Raw genomic sequence first — 21,870 nt, 5'->3', positions numbered from 1 at the left:
AAGGAAACATTAGGCCTCAAGGCCTGTTGTATAACAGAATTGAGTCAAACAGGAAAGGTTTAAAATCTGCTTCCACTGCAACTTTTTTTTAAAAAAAAATTATATTCTTTTAGAGATAGGCAGAGAGAGAGAGAGAATTGCATGCCAGGGCCTCAACCACTGCAATTAAACTCCAGATGCATGCACCCCTAGTGAGCATGTGTGACCTTGTGCTTTCCTTACCTTTATGCATCTGGCTAATGTGGGACCTGGAGAGTCAAACCTGGGTCCTTAGGCTTTGCAGGCAAGTGCCTTAACCACTAAGCCATCTCTCCAGCCCACTGCAACCTTGTAATGTTAGCAGAGACTTTAGGTATCTCCAATGCCACGTATAATATGTACAGTATAGGTACAATTAATATCTATTGGGTCTACTTTGCATTTGTAGACCATTTTAATCCTCATCATTTGAGTTAAGCACTACAGTATAGAAAGGTTAAGGAACTTCCGGCACCATCCACAGATGTATTCAACTCCAGAATGCTGGCATGAGCATCCAGACAGATACAGTTTATGGGAAAAAGAGATTGATTTCAACTGACAGGTCCAGGGGAAGTCCTGTCAGTAGTGGAAGAAGCTCTTTACTTCTGTACATACAAACGGAGAAGCAAATGCAGCAAGCAGGCACCAACAGCAGCAGTACAACACCGCCAGAGCTCTCACTGCTCTCTAGGCCTTGGGTCTGGACCCCAGGATTTGCCCCCAGTGACGCCTCCAGCCAGGTGTCTGGAGACCCAAGTTACAAGCTTAACAAAAGCATCAGAGTCTATGGGGGACATTCCTTCACACTCAACCACCACAGCCACCTAGAAAGGAACCCATCAAGGATTCATGTCCAGGCAGGGTAACCTCAGAGCTCTCCACATTTAACTACCATACGTATTTGTAGTAATTAGATAGTTCATAATACTAGCTACTTGGAGAGTGTTCAGAAAGTGGAGAGGAAATAGATGTATTTCATGGTAAGCCTGTGCCAAGACTTGTGCGTCACTGGTGGGCTGTTGTCAACAAATAGTGAATGAGAACGCTGGGAGAGTTGTCACTAGGCATGACAAATAAAAGGAGGCCACGCTTAATTTCCCCCACACACACACACTTGGCTTTCTCCAGTGACTTGAAAAGGGCAGCTTAGCCCTTGAATTTGAAGTTTCCAGTTCAAAATAGGAAGTAATGTTTACCGTGCATTTTCCTTACCAGGCCATTAAGAGCGTTAGCAGGGTAATCTTTTCACAGGCAAATTATTTCTTAATCTACGTCATGGGAACACAAGACACAATCACCCACTCACCATGGCCAGTAAGCATGCTACTGAACATATTGCTCAATATTGCACATTGTTATGTCCGTGTGGATGGGTGCTGTAGTGTTAATGTCATTCAGATGGAAGTATGACCATCTCATAACAGCTTGTCTGACTGAACAGATGGATCAGTGGTTAAGGCACTTGCCTGCAAAGCCTAATGACCTGAGTTTGATTCCCCGATACCCACATAAAGCCAGATACACAAAGTGCTACATGCATCTGCAGTCAGTTCACAGTGGCTAGAAGTCCTGGCATGCCCATTCTCTCTGTGGCCAAGCATGGTGGTACACACATTTAATCCCAGCACTCAGTAGTCAGAGGTAGGAGGATGGCTGTGAGTTTTAGGCCATGCTGAAACCACATAGTGAATTCCAGGCCAGCCTGGGCTAGAGCTATGCTCTACCTTAGGGGAAAAAAAGAAAAAAGCATGCCATCCTAAATCTGCTTCACAGTTGGATCCCAAGAAGAAAAAAAGAAAGAGTAATACCCTAATGCCATTTTTGAATTTTTCCAGGTTGAATTTACTGAGTATTCCCAGTGGCTGGAATTATATTGGACATTACACAAAGCAGTCATGGGCTATCCAGGTATTTTTACTCAAAACTGTTCATCGGCATGATGTCTGTTGGCTTCTGCTTTCCAAACAGGTGTAGAAAGGAGACGCATCTATGACATTGTAAATGTGCTGGAGTCCCTGCATCTGGTCAGCCGAGTGGCCAAGAATCAGTATGGCTGGCATGGTCGGCACAGCCTGCCCAAAACCCTGAGGGCCCTCCAGAGATTAGGAGAGAAGCAGAAGTATGAAGAGCAAATGGCTTGCCTCCAACAGAAGGAGCTGGACTTGATAGGTTATAAATTTGGAGAACGTAGGAGAGATGGCTATCCAGATTCCCATGACCAACAGTTACTGGAGTTCGCGGAATCCGACTACCCTTCTTGTGAGTCTGTGACAACCCTGTGATTAGTGGTGTAGGGTTCTGATCTCTTCTGGAGAGGTTCATTACTAAGGTGTGATGTGCTAGATTGAGACCCCTGGAGGCAGAGGTCCTCTAATTCTGTCTACTGAAGAAAAAGGCAGGTGGCTCCCCAACTGGGCTGGCCGCTTGACCTCTCGCTTAGGACAATTCTCTCCATATGTGGACCGTAGATCACTAACTGCTGCTGTGGTAGATTGACAGCCTGGGCTCTTTACCATTTGTGAGAGTTCACACTGAAGCTATTTTCTTCCCAGCAATTACATGGTAGAGCAAATGACTAAGAAAAGAGCTCCAGTAGTGAGCGTATTGATAAGAAAGGTAGACAACACTCACTTTCCTTTGGTCGTGGTTGCTTATTAGTATTTATTTATTGTTTTTCCCATATTTTTCTCATTCTGTTTTACATATATTACATTGGGAGTCATCATTCTCACCATCCTCCCTATTGCTAGCATGGCAAAGTACAAATGCCTTTTCTTGCTTAGCTTACAAGATTAAAAGTAGAAAGAAAGGTGGGTGTGGTTCTCATTAGACTCACTGCCTTGTGCCTTTTAGTTCCATCCACAAGGCAGTACTTATCCTAGCAACCTAGCAATCGTCTGTTGTTGCCTATCTCTAAAAGAACTGGAAGAGGCAAGTGCCTGCGTTGTTGGGACCATGAGCACGGAGGAATAGAATAGGGTTCTTGCCTTTGAGAGGAGAGTTGACATTCGGAAGGCAACTTCTGATGTGTGCTGTCCCCTTTCATCTGTCTATACTCATCTTTTCAAAATGTTGCTTCAGGAAAAGTGCCACATGAATTTTATTATGCGGCATATAAGCATGAAGTGTTAAGAGCACTGAAAATACACATATAGGCATTTGCACCGACTGAAGAGTCATTTTATGAGTCACAGGCAAATCCTTCTGACTTCTTTATGAGCTGTTTCTGTTTCTGTGATGTGTGTCCAGTAGGCTTCCGCCTACAACAAGGGTGCTCTTTCTATGTGCTGGTGAGTTAGACAGTTTTGGCAAGCTATGAGCACTCTTTCTTGTGGTAAATCCCTGTTTTGATGCTTTCTTTTTTTTCTTTCTAGCATCTGCAAATAGTAGAAAAGATAAATCTCTGAGAATTATGAGCCAGAAGTTTGTCATGCTCTTCCTTGTCTCTAAAACCAAGATTGTTACCCTGGATGTAGCTGCCAAGATCCTGATCGAGGAGAGCCAAGATACCCCAGACCATAGCAAATTCAAAAGTAAGGATGTTCATCAAAATCTACTTATCAGCACAAAAAGGATGGGATTGCAGATGCTGATTTTTTTTTCTGCTGATATTTATATATATATATGATTATTTACATGTGTATGTTTTTGTATGTTTTATTGAAAATGTAGTCCTCTCTGTGCACATGTAAGCTCTACGTGTGTGAGAGCTTACACTTCATTCAGTTAGTCACCTGACAGAATTCCCATAAGATCCCTGTTAGAAACCTTTTCCTCCGTGGTTACAGAGGACAGGGAAGCAGAGTGCACCCCATGCACTGCAGCGAGGGAAGGTGCAAGTTACCTGCATTTCTTGTTAGTGATGCCGCGTCCAGCACAGAGTGTCTGAGTCTTCCTTCCCCTCTCCCCACCCTTGCCGCCTCTTCTGAAGGGTGCAGGTGACAGTTGTGTACAGGGAAGAGCCAGAGAACCGCCAGGGTCAGGGTGAGAGTCATGCCCATGCACTGTCCTTTCTTGTGGAGCTCAGATGTGAGTCTGTGCCCTGGGCTTCTGGGGAAGCTTCGAGTACATTGTTCTGCTGGAATCCTAGCCACCTTGTGGGGGAGTTACTAGACACAGTCCATTCGTGACCAGAAGAGGTGGAAGCTCAGTGTTTCTGGACAACCATCCGAACTCCTTTGCTTTCTTTGAGCCCTCAAGTCCGAGAATTTCTGACCCATCAATCAATTGCTTGAGTAGAAAGCAAGCAGGACATGTTGTGCTGTTTGATGTGTCAGCGCCCTTCTTGAGTTTTCCTTCTACTACATGCAAAAATTTTCAAAGGTCACTCCAAAACTTCTTAGGACTCAGGAAACAATCATCCCATCCTTCCCCCCAGGCCAGGATTTCAGGCGAGGGGCTGCCAGTGTCTTTAGCTTAGCACCTTGGATCCTGACCATGCTGAGTGACTTCATAGGTAGCCCTGGGGAATCTGTGTAATTGTCACAGGCTAGCTCCCTATGAGACTCCTGGGAGAAACTTAGGGCAAGGTTTTGATGGCCACATATGAGAACTCCATTTACTAAGCCTGTAATCACAGCCTATTTCCTCCCTTGGTGTGTTTGCAATTGCGGTACTCTGCTTGACACCAGATGTCTCTTGTAAAAGGCGTGAAGTTTTAAGAGCTGTGAAGTTGTGGGAAGGACACACTGTCCTTCCCTTAACATGTGCCTTCACATGCATCAGTTACATAAATCTTGGGTGATTTTGTGACAGAACTGTTGGCTTCATCCTACCCACTGCTTTCCTCTGGAGGTTTATGTTTGTGTTACCTGTCACATAAACTAAAATGTAATGGTGTCTTAGGTGACGTGACCATAATTGCGTTTTATGTCTTCAAGCAAAGGTACGACGGCTCTATGACATAGCTAATGTCCTGACCAGCTTGGCTCTGATAAAGAAAGTGCATGTCACAGAAGAACGAGGCCGTAAACCTGCCTTCAAATGGATCGGGCCTGTGGACTTCAACTCTAATGGTAAGGAGGTGTGATGTGTTAGGAACCCATTTTACCTACAGCCCCTAACTCTTTTTTCAAGTTATAAGTATTACTCAGCAAGATTGCTATTTTCCTTTAATCCATGTCACATACAATATTAGACTAATGAGATCACTCTTGGACCAGTAATCACCACCCTAAAAATGGTATATGCTGGTTTACCTCATGCACAGTAGGAAGAGGAAATACTAGAAGTTTATACCATGTGTGCTTCTGGAACTATTAAATTATGGTGGTTTATGAATTTTGATTCATTCTGAAGGCTTCCATGGAAGCCTAGGATTAAAAATTTAAAAACAACCCTCTGGGCGTGGTGGCACACGCATTTCATCCGAGCACTTGGGAGGCAGAGCTAGGAGGATTGCTTTGAGTTGAGGCCACCCTGAGACTACATAGTGAACTCCAGGTCAGCCTGAGCTAGAGTTGAGACCCTACCTAAAAAACCCAAAAAAAAGAAAAAAAATTAAAAACAAGCCAGGCAAAGTGGCACACGCCTTTAATCCCAGTACTTCAGAGGCAGAAGTAGAAGGATCACCATAAGTTTGAGGCTACCCTGAGACTACATAGTGAAGTCCAGGTCAGCTGGGGCTAGAGTGAGACCATACATTTAAAAAAAAAAAATTTAAACAGGGCTGGAGAGATGGCTTAGCAGTTAAGGCCCTTGCCTGTGAAGCCTAATGATCCATGTTCAACTCTCCAGGTCCCACAGAAGCCAGATGCACAAAGCAACACGAGTACGCAGGGTTGCACGTGCGTACAAGATGGTGCACGTGGCTGCAGTTCAGTTGCAGTGGCTGTTGGCCCTGGTGTGCCAGTTCTCCCTCTCGCTCTCACCTTCACTCCCTTACATTAAAAAAAAGGCTAGTCTGTTGGGCTTGTCTCAACAAAAAATTTAAATAATACTTTTGAACTCTTGATTGTTTTACATGTGCAGAATAAAACAACATCCAGTGAAATCATAAATGTAAAAATAGCATCAATGACTATCAGAAAATTACTATATGATGAGATTGCTTTTGAATGCAGTATGGATATAATGAATTCCTCTATGTAATTTAGCTAAAAGGTTAAAAATGGCGTACTAAACGAAGATAGAATGAAAGCAGGTATTATCGTGTCCTTCCTTCACAGGTCACGTCTGAGCACTCAGGGACAGCTCCTCCTGCACTGGGCACTTTACATATAGTCATGCTGTCAGAGCAAAGGCTATTAAAGTTATTTTTAAATTACCTTTTTCAATTTTGGCATGAGTGGTATAAATTCAGGCCACTTAACTCGTGCTTATCAAAGAATATAGCTCTCTACCTCCCCTGTAGCACATTATTCACTTAGGATCTACATGAAACCATTTAAAATCAAGTGTAATAAATCCAGCTCAACTAGTATTTACTGAATGTGGACTGTGGGCCAGTCACTATTTTTGCTGTGAGAGATTTAAGATGTGTGTGGTGTATCCCTTGCCACCTTGACATAGACAGCTTTGTCATTTTCTGCTTGTCTGTTTTTGGCTGACTCAATCTCTTTCACCTGTGAAGCTTTCTCCTTGTCAACATTAAGAGTATAGTCATACATCTCTACACCCTGAGAAGTGAGTCATTTGGTAATTCCATCATTGTGCAGAAAGCAATAGAGTATATGTACACAAATGGAGGCTACCAGTTCTAGACAATAGCATTGTATGGGACCACTGTGGTACTTGACCCAAATATTTGCCCCCCCCAAAAAAATACTATAAAAAGTGTTTAAAAATATTTGTAATTATTTATTTATTTGAGAAAGGAAGAGAGTATGGGCATGCCAGGGCCTTTTGCCACTGCAAATGAACTCCAGATGCATGTGCCACTTTGTGTGTCTGGCTTTATCTGAGTACCGGGGAATTGAACCAGGGCTGTCAGGCTTTGCAAGCAAGTGCCTTTATCTGCTTAGCCACCTCCCCAGCTCTTGACCCAAACATTCCTATATGGCATATGGCTGTATTCTCTTCAGCCTTCAAGATCTGCCTTAAAGACCCACTTCATGATGATTTCTCTTATCACCTAGAGTAAAGAGTAACTCGGCTGAGCGAGTACAGTCGGTGCTCTGTTGTTATACCTGAGGAAGATGGTATTGCAAGATTGCCCTTGCACTGAGGGCGGACATAGTCATTCATCTTTCATTATCCCATAGTGTCTAGCACAGCATCTCACCCACGTTACGTGGACAGTGGGCTTCCATTAAACATGTGTAATTGGCATGTGCTTAGAAGTTAGAAAGCAAGCAAGTGTGTTAGGCAGGTGGTTCTGGCTTTGCAGGGATTGGCACAGGTGAAGTTCTGATGGACAGATTCAGGAAGGATGAAGGAATGGCATATATAAGAGCAAGTCAGCCTCCCAACTATGATCAGCTGGGACCATGCCTTTGGAAGGCCTCAGAAGTTGAGTCAAGAAACTGTACTGTCTGTAATAGACAGAAGTGACAGAGTGTGAGTCATAGAGAGTACTGGAGAGGAAGCGCTCAGATGTGACAATGCTTTGAACAAGTCAGATCACTGAGGAGATGCGGCGGCAAGGAGTTCATGTTTTTGCACCATCAGTAAGTAGGACAGCAGCCGGAAGGACTCCCTGATCTAAAGTGGGAAGCAGGGTTTGGAGCCAGGTCTAGAACTACACATTGAACCTAATTATGCCCTTCAGAAACCTGGCCCTTTTTCTGTATTCTGTACTTGTGTTATGATCTCTCTTCAACCCAGCATCCACCTCCAGACACCAAGTCACCCTTCACTCCCTGCCTCACTTTCCTGCATCCCATGACTGCCTCCCGGTTCAGCTTCATAACGTTCACCCTTCTTCTTTCCCACCACCATGGCTCAGCAGCTGATGTCATATTAGTGTTTTCTTTGTAACTTTGTTGAGGAATCACTTGAATACAATGAATAGCACAAAGTTAGTTACAATTGGGTAAAATTGAGTCTATGTAACTTGGGTCACCACCTGTGAACCCATCACTATAAGAGAAAAAGAACGTAGCCATCATCCCCGTGTCTTCTGCCCCTTGGTGTTCCCTCCCTACTTCTCCCATGCCTAGGCAAACCACTGCTCTACTTTCTGCTGCTCTGGCTGTGTGTCTTCTAGAATTTTCTATAAGTGATTTATTTTTAATGTACCCTCACGGTTCACTATAAGTCCTTTATAATTCCAAAATTACTACTTATGACATTGTCCATCATTTGCAGACATGCAAAAAAAAAAAAAATCCAAGTTCCCCGTGGACTCATCCGTACATGTGATTGTGCAAAGGTTTCTGTGCTAGTTTCACAGTCTTGACTGCTATATTTTCACATTTTTGTATGTTTTGTTAGTGATTTTGCTTCTTAAAATGACTCTCAAGAGTGACATGAGCAAGATGGCTGACAATAAGGATTTGCTGCACCACCTTCCACAAAAAAATCACAACACACAAGCACAGCCATTTTACAGGAGCACAGTGGGGACAAAGGTACTGCAGAGCACAGAGTCACAGAATTGATCACAGATTACTGAAGTGAATTAGGTCTGCAACATCTGCTGCCAGTCTGCAGATCAACCCTGAACCAGGGGGTCTTGGGTCTGCAGGGAAAGATGCCCCTGCATCCTCACTCATGCCACATAAGTGAAGCTTCTGTTACTGGAAGGGCCTGAACCCCCACCACGTTCCTGCTGCATGGTGCCATCTTGAACCTCAGTGCACTTAGGGTTCTGTAGAGTGCCCCTGACAGCTCAATCATGTGAACCCACCTGGTAGTTCAAGTCAACCCAGAAGTACCTTGGAAACAAGTGGCTTGGCCCACCTTTTTGTTGCCTCAGAATCACATAAATATTGCTACCAGTGGCTCTCAGGATCAGATGGATGGTCCCTTGTACCCACCCACCCAGAACACAAGGGAACAGTTGAAGCCTGACCTGACCAACTTGGCCTGCAGTCACCCCCCTGCCCCAGAAAGAGTAGCCCCACTTTTCCATGTCCTTTGGAAGCAAACAAACAAGCTTTACTAAGTGGCTCAACCCCATTGAGACTTCTAGAAAGCAGTTCTATGGCCCTGCCAATTCTCCTGGCCCCACGTAGCAGTTAAGCAGCCTATTCTCTGAATCTCTACCCTAGGAAACCATAAGAAGTACATGGTATCCCATTCTCCCACCCACCTTCAGCCCCGGAAGCATTTGGGCAGCTGGCCCTGAGCAGTGGTTTCCAGGGGCCCTGTGTTTGCTTTCACCCAGCCAACTCTCAGACTCACACAGGTGATTGTCCTGGCCACTGTGAGGTCCAGCCTTTCGCAGCCCACAGACGCTGCAGACACCTTGTTCCTCTGCTCATCTGGGCCACTTACAAGGCTGGGAAGAAATGAAATGAAATTTTTATATAACACATAAGCACAATTAAGGAACCTTTAGTTAGAGAAAATAAGATTAAATGAGATGATAAATAGGAATATAAAGAATCACTAAAGACTTACAAACACATATACCAACAAGTTGGATAACCTAGAAAAATGCACATATTTCTAGCCAGATATAATTGAACAAAACAATGATGAGAACACAAAGTTTTAATGAAACCAACTAACAAAACTGAGTTGGTGGGAGAGGGGAAGAGAAGCCCAGGGTTGGATGGTTTCTCTTATAGGTTTTATCCAAAATTTTAACAAATGCCAATTCTTCTAAACTTTCTACCAGGCTTGTGTCACACCTGATACCAAACATTACACTGTTACCAAAAGGAGTTAGGCATCTCAAACTAAAACTGCAGACCATTGTGCCTGGAAGACTTAGATACAACATATATCAGTAAAATATTAGCAAATTATACCCAACAGCATGTTCTTAAAATTACATATGATAAACAAGTGAAATTTATCCCTTGGGGATAAGGATATTTCAACACTACAAATGAATTAATGCCATCAATGAAATGAATAACAAAAATTGGACAGTCAAAAGCCAGATGTGCTAGGTGTGGGGGTGTAGACTTTTTTTTTTTATTATTTATTTATTTATTTGAGAGCGACAGACACAGAGAGAAAGACAGATAGAGGGAGAGAGAGAGAATGGGCGCGCCAGGGCTTCCAGCCTCTGCAAACGAACTCCAGACGCGTGCGCCCCCCTGTGCATCTGGCTAACATGGGACCTGGGGAACCGAGCCTCGAACCGGGGTCCTTAGGCTTCATAGGCAAGCGCTTAACCGCTAAGGGTGTAGACCTTTAATCTCAGCACTTGGGAAGCAGAAGTAGGAGGATGGCTGTGAATTAATTGTCAGCCTTGGCTACAGCAAGACCCTACCTCAAAAAAACAAAAGAAAATAAAAGCCAGATGCACAAAGTGGTGCGTGCATCTGAGGTTTGCAGTGGCAGGAGGCCCTGGTGCACCCATATGCATTCATTCTCTCTATATCTGCCTCTTTGTCTCTCTCTCTCTCTCTTAAATAAATGAATAAAATATTTAAATATATACATAAATAAATTATCCAGTCATTTCAGTAGGTGCTGAAAAGCACTTGATAAAATTCAATACCACTTCATGATAAAAACCCTCAAAAAATTAGGCATTGAAGGAACAAGCCAGCATAATATGTGCTACATGTAACAGGCCAACCGCCAACACCATGGAGAATGGGGAAAGCTAAAATCTCTTCCTGTATGTTCAGGAATAAGACAAACTTTCTTCACCATTCATATTCAGTGAAGTGTGGGAAGTCTTAGTACAGTAAAGCAAGACAAAGAAATAAAGAACAACAAGGAAGGAATTAATAGCTAAATTATCACTATGCCCAGAAAATATGATTTTATGCATTAGAAAATCTAGACTACCCAAAAATTGTTAGAAATGATAGGTGAGGGCTGGAGGGATGGCTTAGAGGCTACGGCGTTTGCCTGCAAAGTCAAAAGACCCAGTTTCAATTTCCCAGGACCCACATTAGCCAGATGCACAAGGGGGCTCATGCATCAGGAGTTTGTTTGCAGTGGCTGGAAGCCCTGGCATGCCCATTCTCCCTCTATCTTTTTCCTCTTCCCTCCCTCTTTCTCTGTCAAATAAATAAATTAAAATATTTTTTTTTCAAAAAAAAAAAAAGAGAAAATGATAGGTGAAATCAGTTGGGTTGCTAGATAAAAATCAACATAGAAAACCAGTAACTTATATGCTGATGCCAGAATCAATGAGACAGCAACTCCATTTTCAATAGATAAATAAAATACCGAGGAGTAAATTTAACAAAAGAGTGAATGATGACTATGATGAAAACTGGTGAAATAAATTGAGGATACCACACACACAAATGAAAAGGCCTTGCATGCTCATGAATTGGAAGAATATTGACAAAATGTCTATACTACCCCAAGTGAATTAATTCAGTTCCTATCAAGATAGTAATGACATTTTTCACTGAAATGAGAAAAAAGTCATTCCTAAAACCACAGAGTACCACCTTTATTTCTCCATATATATATCTCCATATATATATATATATATATATATATTTTTTTTCCTCTCAGTATGTCCTGTTCAGGTATATATTTTTTTTTTTTTCCCCTCTCAGTATGTCCTGTTCAGGTATATTTTGCTGCTTGAAATTGTCCCATGCTTCACTGCTGCACTGCTCCTTTCAGCCTGGTGGGCATAGGTACATGTGGAGTGTGTGTGTGTGGTGTAGGCACTTGTGTGCAGATGCGCACGCTCCGTGAGCATGCTTGCAGAGGCCAGAGGAGAGCACGGAGTATCCGTCATTACCCATCTCTGCATCTCCTTGAGATGTGGTCTCTCCCTCAAGCCAGAGCTACTTGTCAGCGAGTCCCAGTGTTTCTCCCGTCTCCATACATACACACACTGTGGACTGGGGTTGCAGGCACGTGTGGCCACTGGCTTTTATACTTAAGGGACAAGCGCTCTTAACTGCTGAGCCATCTCCTTAGCCTCCAGCCATTTTTCTGTCTTTCATTTTGAATAGTTGTCTTGAGGCTCGTTCTTTTTTTTCTTTAATACCTAATCATCTTCACTGAGCCTATATGCTGTATTTCTCATCTTCACATTTAGGCATTTGCAAGTCTGATCTGAGGTTTTATATGATTTCACGGTTACCTTTCCTCTGGCTTATTGGGTTCACAGAATACAGTTCCAATATGACTTTTTTAATATGCTGATCTTGTAAACTGCCACCTCTGTCACTTCTTTGTTAATTTCATTTGACTTTTCTCTTAATTCTGGGTTATAGTTACCTGCTTCTTTGTATACCTGGTATTCTTAACTGTAGGCCAGACACTGAGAATTACACACTGTTAGGTGCTAGACAAGTCTATTTCTAAAATTGTTCTTGAGCTTCGTTGGAAACAATGACATTCCTTGGAAATAGTGATCCTTTGGCTCCACTTACTAGGCTTTGGTGGTCAGAACTCCATCAGCAGCGAGTTTTCAGTACATTTCCCACAGCCAAGGCAGCACCCTTTTTAGTGCTCTAAACAACACGTCCCGAATGGTGAGGTTTCCCTACACTAGCACTTGGCATCAGGCACTGGTCCCAGCCCTGAGTGAGCTGCAGGCTCTCTTCTCTCTACTCCTTTTCAAAAGTCTTTTCCTGACCCTGCATGGCTTTGTCACGTGCAACAATACTTCACTGAATGCTCAAGGGGAGCCCTCTGTGTCCCCCACCATTCTGTCTGTACAGCTGTCTTCTCCTATAATCAAGTCAGCCTTGTAAACTACCTGCATGGCTTTCCAGTCTTTCCATGCTCAGCTGTAGAACCTCCAGGCTCCTGCATCCCTACCAAGAAACACGCCCCAGGCAGTAAGTTAGGACAGGCACAGCTTGCTTCTTTTATTCCCATCTAAGGGGCAACTGCCCTTCCAGTTGTGACATCTAATGTTCTGAGAGTTCCTGGGTTGGGTGTATTTTTGTCCAGTGTTCTGTTTGGTTCCAGAAAAAGTACCAGTATGGTTCCTAATACTGGCTTGACCTATTTTCTTTTTGGCTTTATAATTTGATTTTCTAAAACGAACATTTTTACCAGGATTTTATTATATAAAAGTGAAAACTGTAAAGACTTTTTTAGTACAAACAAGCATGGGAGGAGTGATGTCCAGACAGCAGGGATAACCACCTGAGTCTATGGAAAGTTGTCTTAACTTTAGTCAGGCACCTGAAGCACCAGATAGTCTCTAGGGCCCACCCTTCCTTCCATTTCCCCTGCTCAGCAGCACAGCCGCCCTGAGGTCTGCTGACCTTGATCCCTCATTGGGGAAACTGAGCCTTCTACCTGCATAAGAAGGAAATTATAAAGCATAACAGAAAATCGAGATTCTTCTATCCATTGCCCTAGAGCTCTGGTATATGTGGCTGATCTCAATTAATCTTAAAAGTAAAACTCAGAATATGCACATTGGGTTGAATGAACATGGTCAAGTTTTCCTTTGATAGTCCAACCCATCTGAACATTAAAATGTCAGACCCAGGCTAATTCAGGATGAAAAACATCTTGTTCTACTTCTATAGAAATTCAGAGAGTTTCAGAATATATATGGATTCATTCTTTATAGTTAGCTACTAGCTTTTTTTTTTTTTTTGAAACAGTGTACATTGAAAGAAATTGAAGTTTAAAATCAGGCTCATAAAATTCTTTAGATCGTCATCATTTTGATTTGTCGGTTAACTACCATTCCAATGAGTTTCAGAGCCATCTCTTTACAAGATGAAAATCACCCTGAGTTCCAGTTGCATAACAGTGCTATTCTCTCATTTCCATTTAAGAAGAAGAACTGGTGGACCTTCCTGCATCTGTCTTACCAGAATTGAAACCAGAAACATACGGCCAGATTCGAGCCTGTGCCAAACAGAGGCTGGCTCGTTATGGATCCTTTAACACAGTCCCGACTGCTGAGAAGATACAGAGGAAAGTGAGCTCGGAACCCAATAGCCCATGCAGAAAACAAGGTATCTGCCCTGGCTTCATCTCTGGAGTCCGTCCTTCAATTGCCATGTCATTGTAGCCCTGGACCATGCCCGTTTTTTGTTTGCTTTTCACAGGCTGTAATTCAAGCTATCATTGGCAGTAGAAGAAACGCTGACTTCCCAGTTTGTGCCCGTGGCCCCAGTATATGAAATCAGTCCAGTCAGAGGGCTTGATTGGTCTGCCATGGTGGACCTGTTTCATTCATCTCAGAAATTCATGACTTACGAAACAATATTTGTTTGTCTTTTGTTTGCCAATTCTTAATGACACCTGAATTTTCTATTAAGAGATAGATTCTGGAACTTTCTCTTTTGACTCAAAACCAGAACAGGTTTGAGACAGTCTTAGGAATCTCTAAGCTATGAGCAATGACTCCTGCTCTGTAACTGTCTATAAATCTGTTGCTGTATTTGTTAAATGTTCATTTTCTTTTTCAGGATCAGGTGGCTATTCCTTAGAAATTGGAAGTCTAGCAGCCATGTACAGACAGAAAATAGAAAAAAGTTCACAGTAAGTACTCCATCACCACTCAGAGTGCATTCTTTCCTATTTCCTGTGTTCATTTTGACTAAATTGAGAGCTTGTTTGGAGGCTCTAGCTACTCGTATGCGAAGACCGGTCTTCCTCTGTTGGAGGAAGGTCATCCTCTTCGACCGAGCACGCCGCTTAGGGAGGGAGGGAGGGGACACCACCTAGTCAGCCAGATCGCCCTCACATCCCATTTTGACTAAATTGAAACGTTGCCATCACAAGGTAAAATTTGCCAGATTTTTTTTTTATCAAGAACTGATAAAATGTTCCCTTTGTGTACAACATAAAGAAGATAACATCAGGGACACAAAAATCTAGAAATGTATCCCCTAAGCTGCAGTGGTTTATAGCACAAGACAGAAAAGTCACTACTGACCTGACACTGAGAAACGATGCATCTCAGTGAATCACTTTGTCCTCACCAGAGCCAACATTAATTACTGTAGGGACTGTTCCAGCAGTGTTAGTATGTATTAACCCCTATAATCCCAGCAATCTCATTTTACAGAGAGGAAACTGAATAACATACCTGAGGTCACATTGCTAATAAGTGACAGGGTTCAGATTCAACACTTTGGACTGAAATTCCGAATACATCAAGTAGTAGATGTGGAGGAAGACTGACAAGGGAGAGGGGATGTTAATAACAGGTGTGGGAAGAAACGGATTGTTAGGGTCAGGGACGAGAGGGACAACATGCTGATTAGCGTAGCTGTCGTGATTTGTCCAAATGGGATAGTAATGGGAAATTCCATTCATAAGAAGAGTTTCGGTGTAGGTCAAGTTGGCCATGGGTTGAATGCCAGAGGCATCTGGATTCACCAGAAAGGCCATGAGCCCTGCGGGTTCATTGAAGCTAGCTGTGGCAGGTGGGTGGGGTTGCAGCCAAGAAAGGCCTGCACGAAGCAGCTCACAGAACAAAGGTAGATCTGGTCTGCTGCCACGCAGATCTGACCCACGTGCACTGAAGACAAGGGAAGTCAGCGGGAGTGTGAGATGGTGAAGTGGTATGGGGGTGCAAGTAGACAGAGGCATCAGAAAGAACTCTGAGGGTCCAGGGGTGGCGATGTTGCTGGTGGTGGGGAGGGTGAAGGTAGTGGCTGGGGGTCACCAGCAGTTGACGAACTCAGTGCGGCCTGTTGAGCTTTACAGAGTTGAGTAATCCCGATTCCTCACTACGGAAGCCATGATTGGAGAGGCGTGCTCACCTCTGCAGCCCTCCATGCGCCCTTCGTTCCCAGCAGCAAAGCCATGAGAAAACCGATCAGCGTGGGTCTCCACCATCCTTCAAAAGAGCTGAAAGGGTGGTGAAGACACCATGCTGCAGCGAGGCCCTACCTCGGGGAAGGAAAAAAAAACAAACTGAAAGGGACCCACTGTTTACCTCATCTATTTCTAAAAAATATACTACATACAAATACAAATGTACTAAAAACAAACATATTTGAAGTACTTAGTGGTTTTCTGTTTTTGTTTTTTTTCTGTTATATTGGAAAGAGAGAGAGAATGGGCCTGCCAAGGCCTCTTTGTTGCTGCAGGTGAATTCCATATACATTCACTTCGTGCATCTGGCTTCATGTGGCTACTGGGGAATTGAACCCTAGCCAGCAGGCTTTTGTAAACAATTCCTTTAGCTGCTGAGCCATTGACACCCCCCCCCCCGCAGCCCAATTTTTTTCATATAATAGGCCCAGACCTTTTTCATAATATCACATATTTGTGGAACTTAATTTTGAATGCATACTGCCTAAGCATTCTGCACTAACACTTAGCAAAATGACAGGAATGACAGCATAATTTGGTAGACAAGCTTACTTTCTTACTGCCCATCTTGCCTCTTTCACACTATTAGTAGTTATAGGCAAACTAATTAGTCTCCCTCTAAATCAGAGTCTAGTCCAGTTTCTGTTGTCCACCTGAGCTCTCTCCCAGTGATTGACAACATGGGTTTTGCCATCAAACCGGCATGCTGTGATGTCTACCATCATGACTTTAAGCTGGGTCACCATAGGGAGGTAAATTATCCTCTTAGCTTCAGTTTTCTTTTTTTTTTTTTTTTTAATGTTTTATGTATTTATTTATTTATTTATTTATTTCAGAGGGATAGAAATAGTGGGGAGAGGCCTATAGAGCAAATGGGCATGCCAGGACCGCCAGCCACTATACACGAATTCTAGATGCAGATGCATGCACTACCTTGTGCATCTGGCTTATGTGGGCACTGGGGAATTGAACCTGGGTCCTTAGGCTTTGCAGGCAAGTGGCTTAATGATTAAGCCATCTCTTTAGCTCTTCAGTTTTCCTTTTTAAATAGGGAAAATTGAAAGTAGCTGTTACTATAGCAGTTGTACAAAATTATTACACTATTATGTTAATCATAAAGGTATCTGTGTGAATGATAAGAGTTAAGCACTTAGTGACTATGAGGTATAGAAGTGACAGAGGAACCAGTGTCAGCTGCCACCTGAGAGGTCTCCCCACATTGGCATGTTCACCTCACCCCTAGCCATCCACCCACAGTTACCCGTTTTACCTCTTTGTGACAAAGGAGCACACCTGCACATCTACTGAGTGCTGTTGCCTGGCTCCTGACTTGGTAGGGCTCCCTAATGGAAAGCCAGGAGCCATGGGCTGGTAGGAAGTGGTAACAATAGTGTTCATTGTTTCTTTTTATTACAGGGGGAAAGTTTCTGCCAATAAGAGAGTGGTGCCTCCAGCAAGTAGCATGGACCCTGCCCTCCCTGTTCATTCCTTAGCCCACCAAGTGTTTTCTGCTGCTCAAACAGATGTGCAGGCACTCTCTATGCAAAACAGTCTAAGTGGACAGTCGTGTGTCCCCCTCCCTTCTGCAACCTCTGACCCAGAGAGCTTGAAGGCAGCTCTGCTTGCGGGCCAGCCCCTAATGTATGTGCCCTCCACCTCGCTGCTCATGCTTTGTGGGAACCTGCAGGAGGGCCCATCCCCAGGGTCAGGGTCAGAGAAAGATGACAAAAACCTGCAAGTTCCAGCTGCATCAGACCTGTCACTGCAACCCTCAGGTCAGAAGCGCCTGTGTGAAGAGAGGAAGCCTCTCGAAGAGGATGAGCCCGCTACTAAACGACAGAGTCAGGAATTTGAAGATAGCCCCTTATCCCTCGTCATGCCCAAGGTGAGGGAGTGTGGGTGGATATGTCTTGTGATATCCCATTAGCCCTGAGCATTTTAATAAAGACACACAGATATTAATAAGCAACAGCCTGGAATATCAGGCTTATGGAAAAAATATTTTTAGGGGCTGGAAGATAGCTTAGTGGTTAAGGTGCTTGCCTGTAAAGCCAAAGGACCTAGGTTCAATTCCCCAGGACACATGTAAGCCACGTACACAAGGTTGTACATGCATCTAGAATTCATTTGCAGCAGCTAAGGGCCCTGGTGTCCCCGTTCCCTCTCTCTCTCTCAAATAAATAGAAAAATAAATTTTAAAATTTATTTATTGCTGGGCGTGGTAGCACACGCCTTTAATCCCAGCACTCGGGAGGCAGAAGTAGGAGGATTGCCATGAGTTTGAGGCCACCCTGAGAATACAGAGTGCATTCCAGGTCAGCCTGGGCAAGAGTGAAACACTTCAAAAAAGAAAAAAAAATTTTTATTTACTTGTTTCCAAGAGAGAGAGCATGTGTATGCCAGGGCCTTTTGCCACTGCAAATGAACTCAAGGTTCATGCACCACATTGTGCATCTGGCTTTATGTGGATATTGGGAAATTAAACCCTGGCCAGCAGGCTTTGCAAACAAGTGCCTTTAATCACTGAGCCATCTCCCCAGCCCTATCAGGACTTTTATGTGTGACTTACATAATAAATTAAGCACTGAACTGATTCTTCCAAAACTCTTGCCATAAACTAGCATTATAAGAAATGTGATGTTTATAAAAATTACATTTCTTATAAAATGCCAAAAAGTACAAAACGGGGGGGGGGGGAGCCTATCCATTAACTATTCACACAGTGCCAATGACTGTTAGTGTGTTTGTATGTTTCTTCCCAAACAAGTTGGCAATCACTGTAGTCATCACCTGAGCACAGGACACAGCGGGGCTGCAAAGTCAGGAATGTGGGTGCTGCTGGCCCTTCAATGCTCAGTGACCCTGGATCCCTCACTACTAAATGAAAAGAACAAAAATATGAGCTGCCCACATTCCTTACTTAGTAACTAAGCAGAGGTTAATGAGCTATGACCAGTGAAGCTCTCGGAAGGCTGAAGTACTGTTATTAAGGCAGTCTGCAGTGAGTCAGCTAGGCACACTGGAAATCTTCCCATTAATTAAGAACCTTCCTCCTCTGTGCCTTTCTCGTGCCAGAATGAGCTTATCTAATTTTGGATATAGCCCGGGGAGGCAGATCCGAAGTAGAATGAGAGCATATGTCTTAGACAACCAAGACAGCCTTGCGTCAGCTCATATTTCTTAGAAGTTCATTATTATCAGTAGTCTTTGTCTGGGTGTTTCCAGGTTCTTAGCGCCTTATTTAAAGAATTGGAAGACATACACACAAAAAGTGAGACAGTAAGAAACTTGATTAACAGCAAAGCAATGGTATAAGCTTGAATACACCACCAAGAGACACATGGCCCACTGAGGTGAAAAACTATTCAAGAGCCCTGGGTTATTGCCTGGAGATTCCTTTTGTTGTTGTTTTAATTTTTTTTTTTTTTTTTTTTTTTTTTGAGGTAGGGTCCCACTCTAGCCCCAGCTGACCTGGAATTCACTATGTACTCTCAGGGTAGCCTCGAACTCAGAGCAATCCTCCAACCTCATCCTTCCCAACGCTGGGATTAAAGGTGTGCACTACACACCTGGCTCTGGAGATTACTTTTAAGGAGGCCACAGGAGGGGTCAGCTGCTAAGACGTATAATTTGGGTGGTTTTCTAGTCTGATTGGCAGAATTGGGTTATACCACCTTTTCTGTAGTGTGCATATCTCTTCCTGTGATGCATCTGATTTTGACCGTATGCATGCCAATTCTGGCCTAGATGGTAAATAGAGGATACTCTCTAAAGTTCCCTTAAAAGACAATTTACCTCACTGAACATTGCAGCCAAATTCAGTTCAAGTTAAGTGGTTCCCTATCTTCCAATCCCAGATATATCTTTAGCACATATGGGAATGCAATCTGACCGTAAGTGGGATGTTACCAAAGGTTTTGAAGGGCAGGGAGACTTCTTCCACTGCTTGAAGTGGAGCGGACATGCAGCTCAGTGCAGATGGGGCTCTCACATTCCTAAGTGCATTGCAAGGAAAGAATGTTTTGTCTTCCCAGGCTAAGCAGTGCCCTGTGTTGTCGAGCTGTGCCCTGTGTTTACCTGTCTCTTCATCACCCTTCTGTTAGGTGTCACCAGCGTTGTCTGCCATGGCCAGATTTGCATTACTAAAATCTCTGTCTTCTCTATACTTGGGAATCACAAGGCTACAGAGACACATTCCATTTCTGTGCTATGCCTATCAGTAGGATGCAGTCAACTCACGCACAGACCAGCATGTCACACTGTAGCTTCACCTTGTTTGCATGCTGCTATTTTGAGAAAGCTAATCTAAACCTGACCATTGGAATTTTTACTTTCTGTTTTCTGGTTTGGTTCTACTTAGAAACCCTCAGACTTCACAGACCTTGCCTTTCCCATGACCATGGGAAGCAGGGGATCTGTACCTCTGGAAGGCATTCCTGTGAAGGAAGAACCCCCTGGAGAAGAGGCTCCAGGCAAGAGTGCTGCCAGCGCTTTCATTGCTTCTGAGTGCGGAACGCCTTCAAACTACGAAAAGCCGGCAAGAGAGAACGAAAGCGCCCAAGAGTCCTCTCTGCTGCAGTATCTATACGTGCACTCTCCAGCCGGTAAGGGCAGCCGTGGCTTAGAGTCCCTGTGGGGCTCACGCTGTCCAATGGGTTTTACAGTTGTGCCTGCGTCACCTGTTGAAAGAAAGCAGTTCGTTGGTTGTTGCCGTCGCCTCTGCACTGGTTTACACTCAGCTGCCTTAGACTGTTCGGCCATCTGCAGCCATAATGGGAAAATACATAGGGTAGATGATCCTCTTGTGCCTTGAGCTTGTCTTGGTTTACCCAAAAAAAAAAAAAAAAAGCAAAAAGCTTATTTACATTTATAATTCAGCTAAATCTGGCATTAGTTCAGAATAGTAAAATGAACCTGTTAGCCAGTATTAGCAGCCAGCATTTCTGAATTTTTTTTTTTTTTTTTTTTGAGTGTCTAGAAGTACCAAGTATGTCATTGTGGTCTGGAGTAAGAGGGCTTGACATTAAAAACCACTTGTTATCCGCATGAACTTAAGATGAGTATTCAGCTGTTCTTATTGATAAAATAGCAGTGTCAGTACCTGCCTCATAGGTGCGCGGAGAACACTGAAGTAGACGTAACAAGTCTAAAGGGGTTAAAATAACAGTGTCTGGCACTTAGTAAGACAGCAAATGATGTTGCTGTTCTGAGTGAAAGTGAATTACATTAGAGACCTAATGTTTAAAGTGATATTCTGTGTACATGAAGTTGTTCTTAATGCAGATACTTATATTGGTCGCTGGTTGCTGTGGAAACTACTTGAGGAGAGCAAGGGTTGATTTTGGCTCTTAGTTTGGTCGGATCCAGTCCATCATGGTGGGGAGGTGTGGCTGGTCATGTTGCATCCACAGTTGGGAAGCAGAGAGATGAATGCCAGTGCTCACATGCTTTGAGACTCCAGCCTGTGGAATGGCGCTGCCCACATGGAGGGCAGGTTCCCCTGCTCAGTTGAACCCCTCAGTGAGGGTAACACCCTCACAGACATGCCCAGAGGTGGGTCTCCTGGGTGACTCCCAATCCAGCCAAGTTGGCAGTGAGAATTAGCCATCACACAACTGAAACTGATTCTCCTCAGTTCCTTGTAGGCTTAAGCCTGACCTGCTAGACAGATAGGTGGTGATTTGTTCTAGCACATTTATTATATCTTCAAAAAGGGTGTGATTCAGCCACTGCTAAATTGAAATTATAGCCCAACACAGGCTTTTAGCTTGTTTAAATTGGGAGGAAAGGTTGTCTTGTTTTGTTACTTTTTTTTACCGTTATTAAACGGTCTGGGGAAGTCTGTAGATCACTCCTCAGAATGTTTATAATGCAGACAATTAAGTAATTGGGATTATAAAGAAACATTGAAATACAAGTAGAACAATATTTTTATAATTATTTCTTCTAATAAAAAGCAAGTGCAGCCGGGTGTGGCGGTGCACGCCTTTAACCCCAGCACTCAGGAGGCAGGGGTAGGAGGATTTCTATGACTTTGAGGCCACCCTGAGACTACAGAGTGAATTCCAG

The 21,870-nt window shown here is 43.6% G+C and overlaps 1 protein-coding gene across 2 annotated transcripts in view; it reads left to right on the top strand.

Moving 5' to 3' along the window:
* The window catches only part of E2f7 (E2F transcription factor 7), a 47,597-nt gene that overhangs the window by 20,395 nt on the left and 5,332 nt on the right, over positions 1-21,870 (top strand). For both annotated transcript variants that reach the window (XM_004650130.2, XM_045153168.1), the window contains exons 5-11: positions 1,990-2,280; positions 3,396-3,554; positions 4,902-5,036; positions 13,806-13,988; positions 14,445-14,517; positions 17,218-17,686; positions 20,162-20,405. In XM_004650130.2, the coding sequence (XP_004650187.2) occupies positions 1,990-2,280; positions 3,396-3,554; positions 4,902-5,036; positions 13,806-13,988; positions 14,445-14,517; positions 17,218-17,686; positions 20,162-20,405 (1,554 nt within the window). The remainder of the gene's footprint in view (positions 1-1,989; positions 2,281-3,395; positions 3,555-4,901; positions 5,037-13,805; positions 13,989-14,444; positions 14,518-17,217; positions 17,687-20,161; positions 20,406-21,870) is intronic.

The sequence above is a fragment of the Jaculus jaculus genome, chromosome 6, assembly GCF_020740685.1.
Source record: "Jaculus jaculus isolate mJacJac1 chromosome 6, mJacJac1.mat.Y.cur, whole genome shotgun sequence".
Lineage (NCBI taxonomy): Eukaryota > Metazoa > Chordata > Mammalia > Rodentia > Dipodidae > Jaculus > Jaculus jaculus.
The sequence above is the reverse complement of the archived record's forward strand: the minus strand, read 5'-3'. Positions and strand labels throughout refer to the sequence as shown.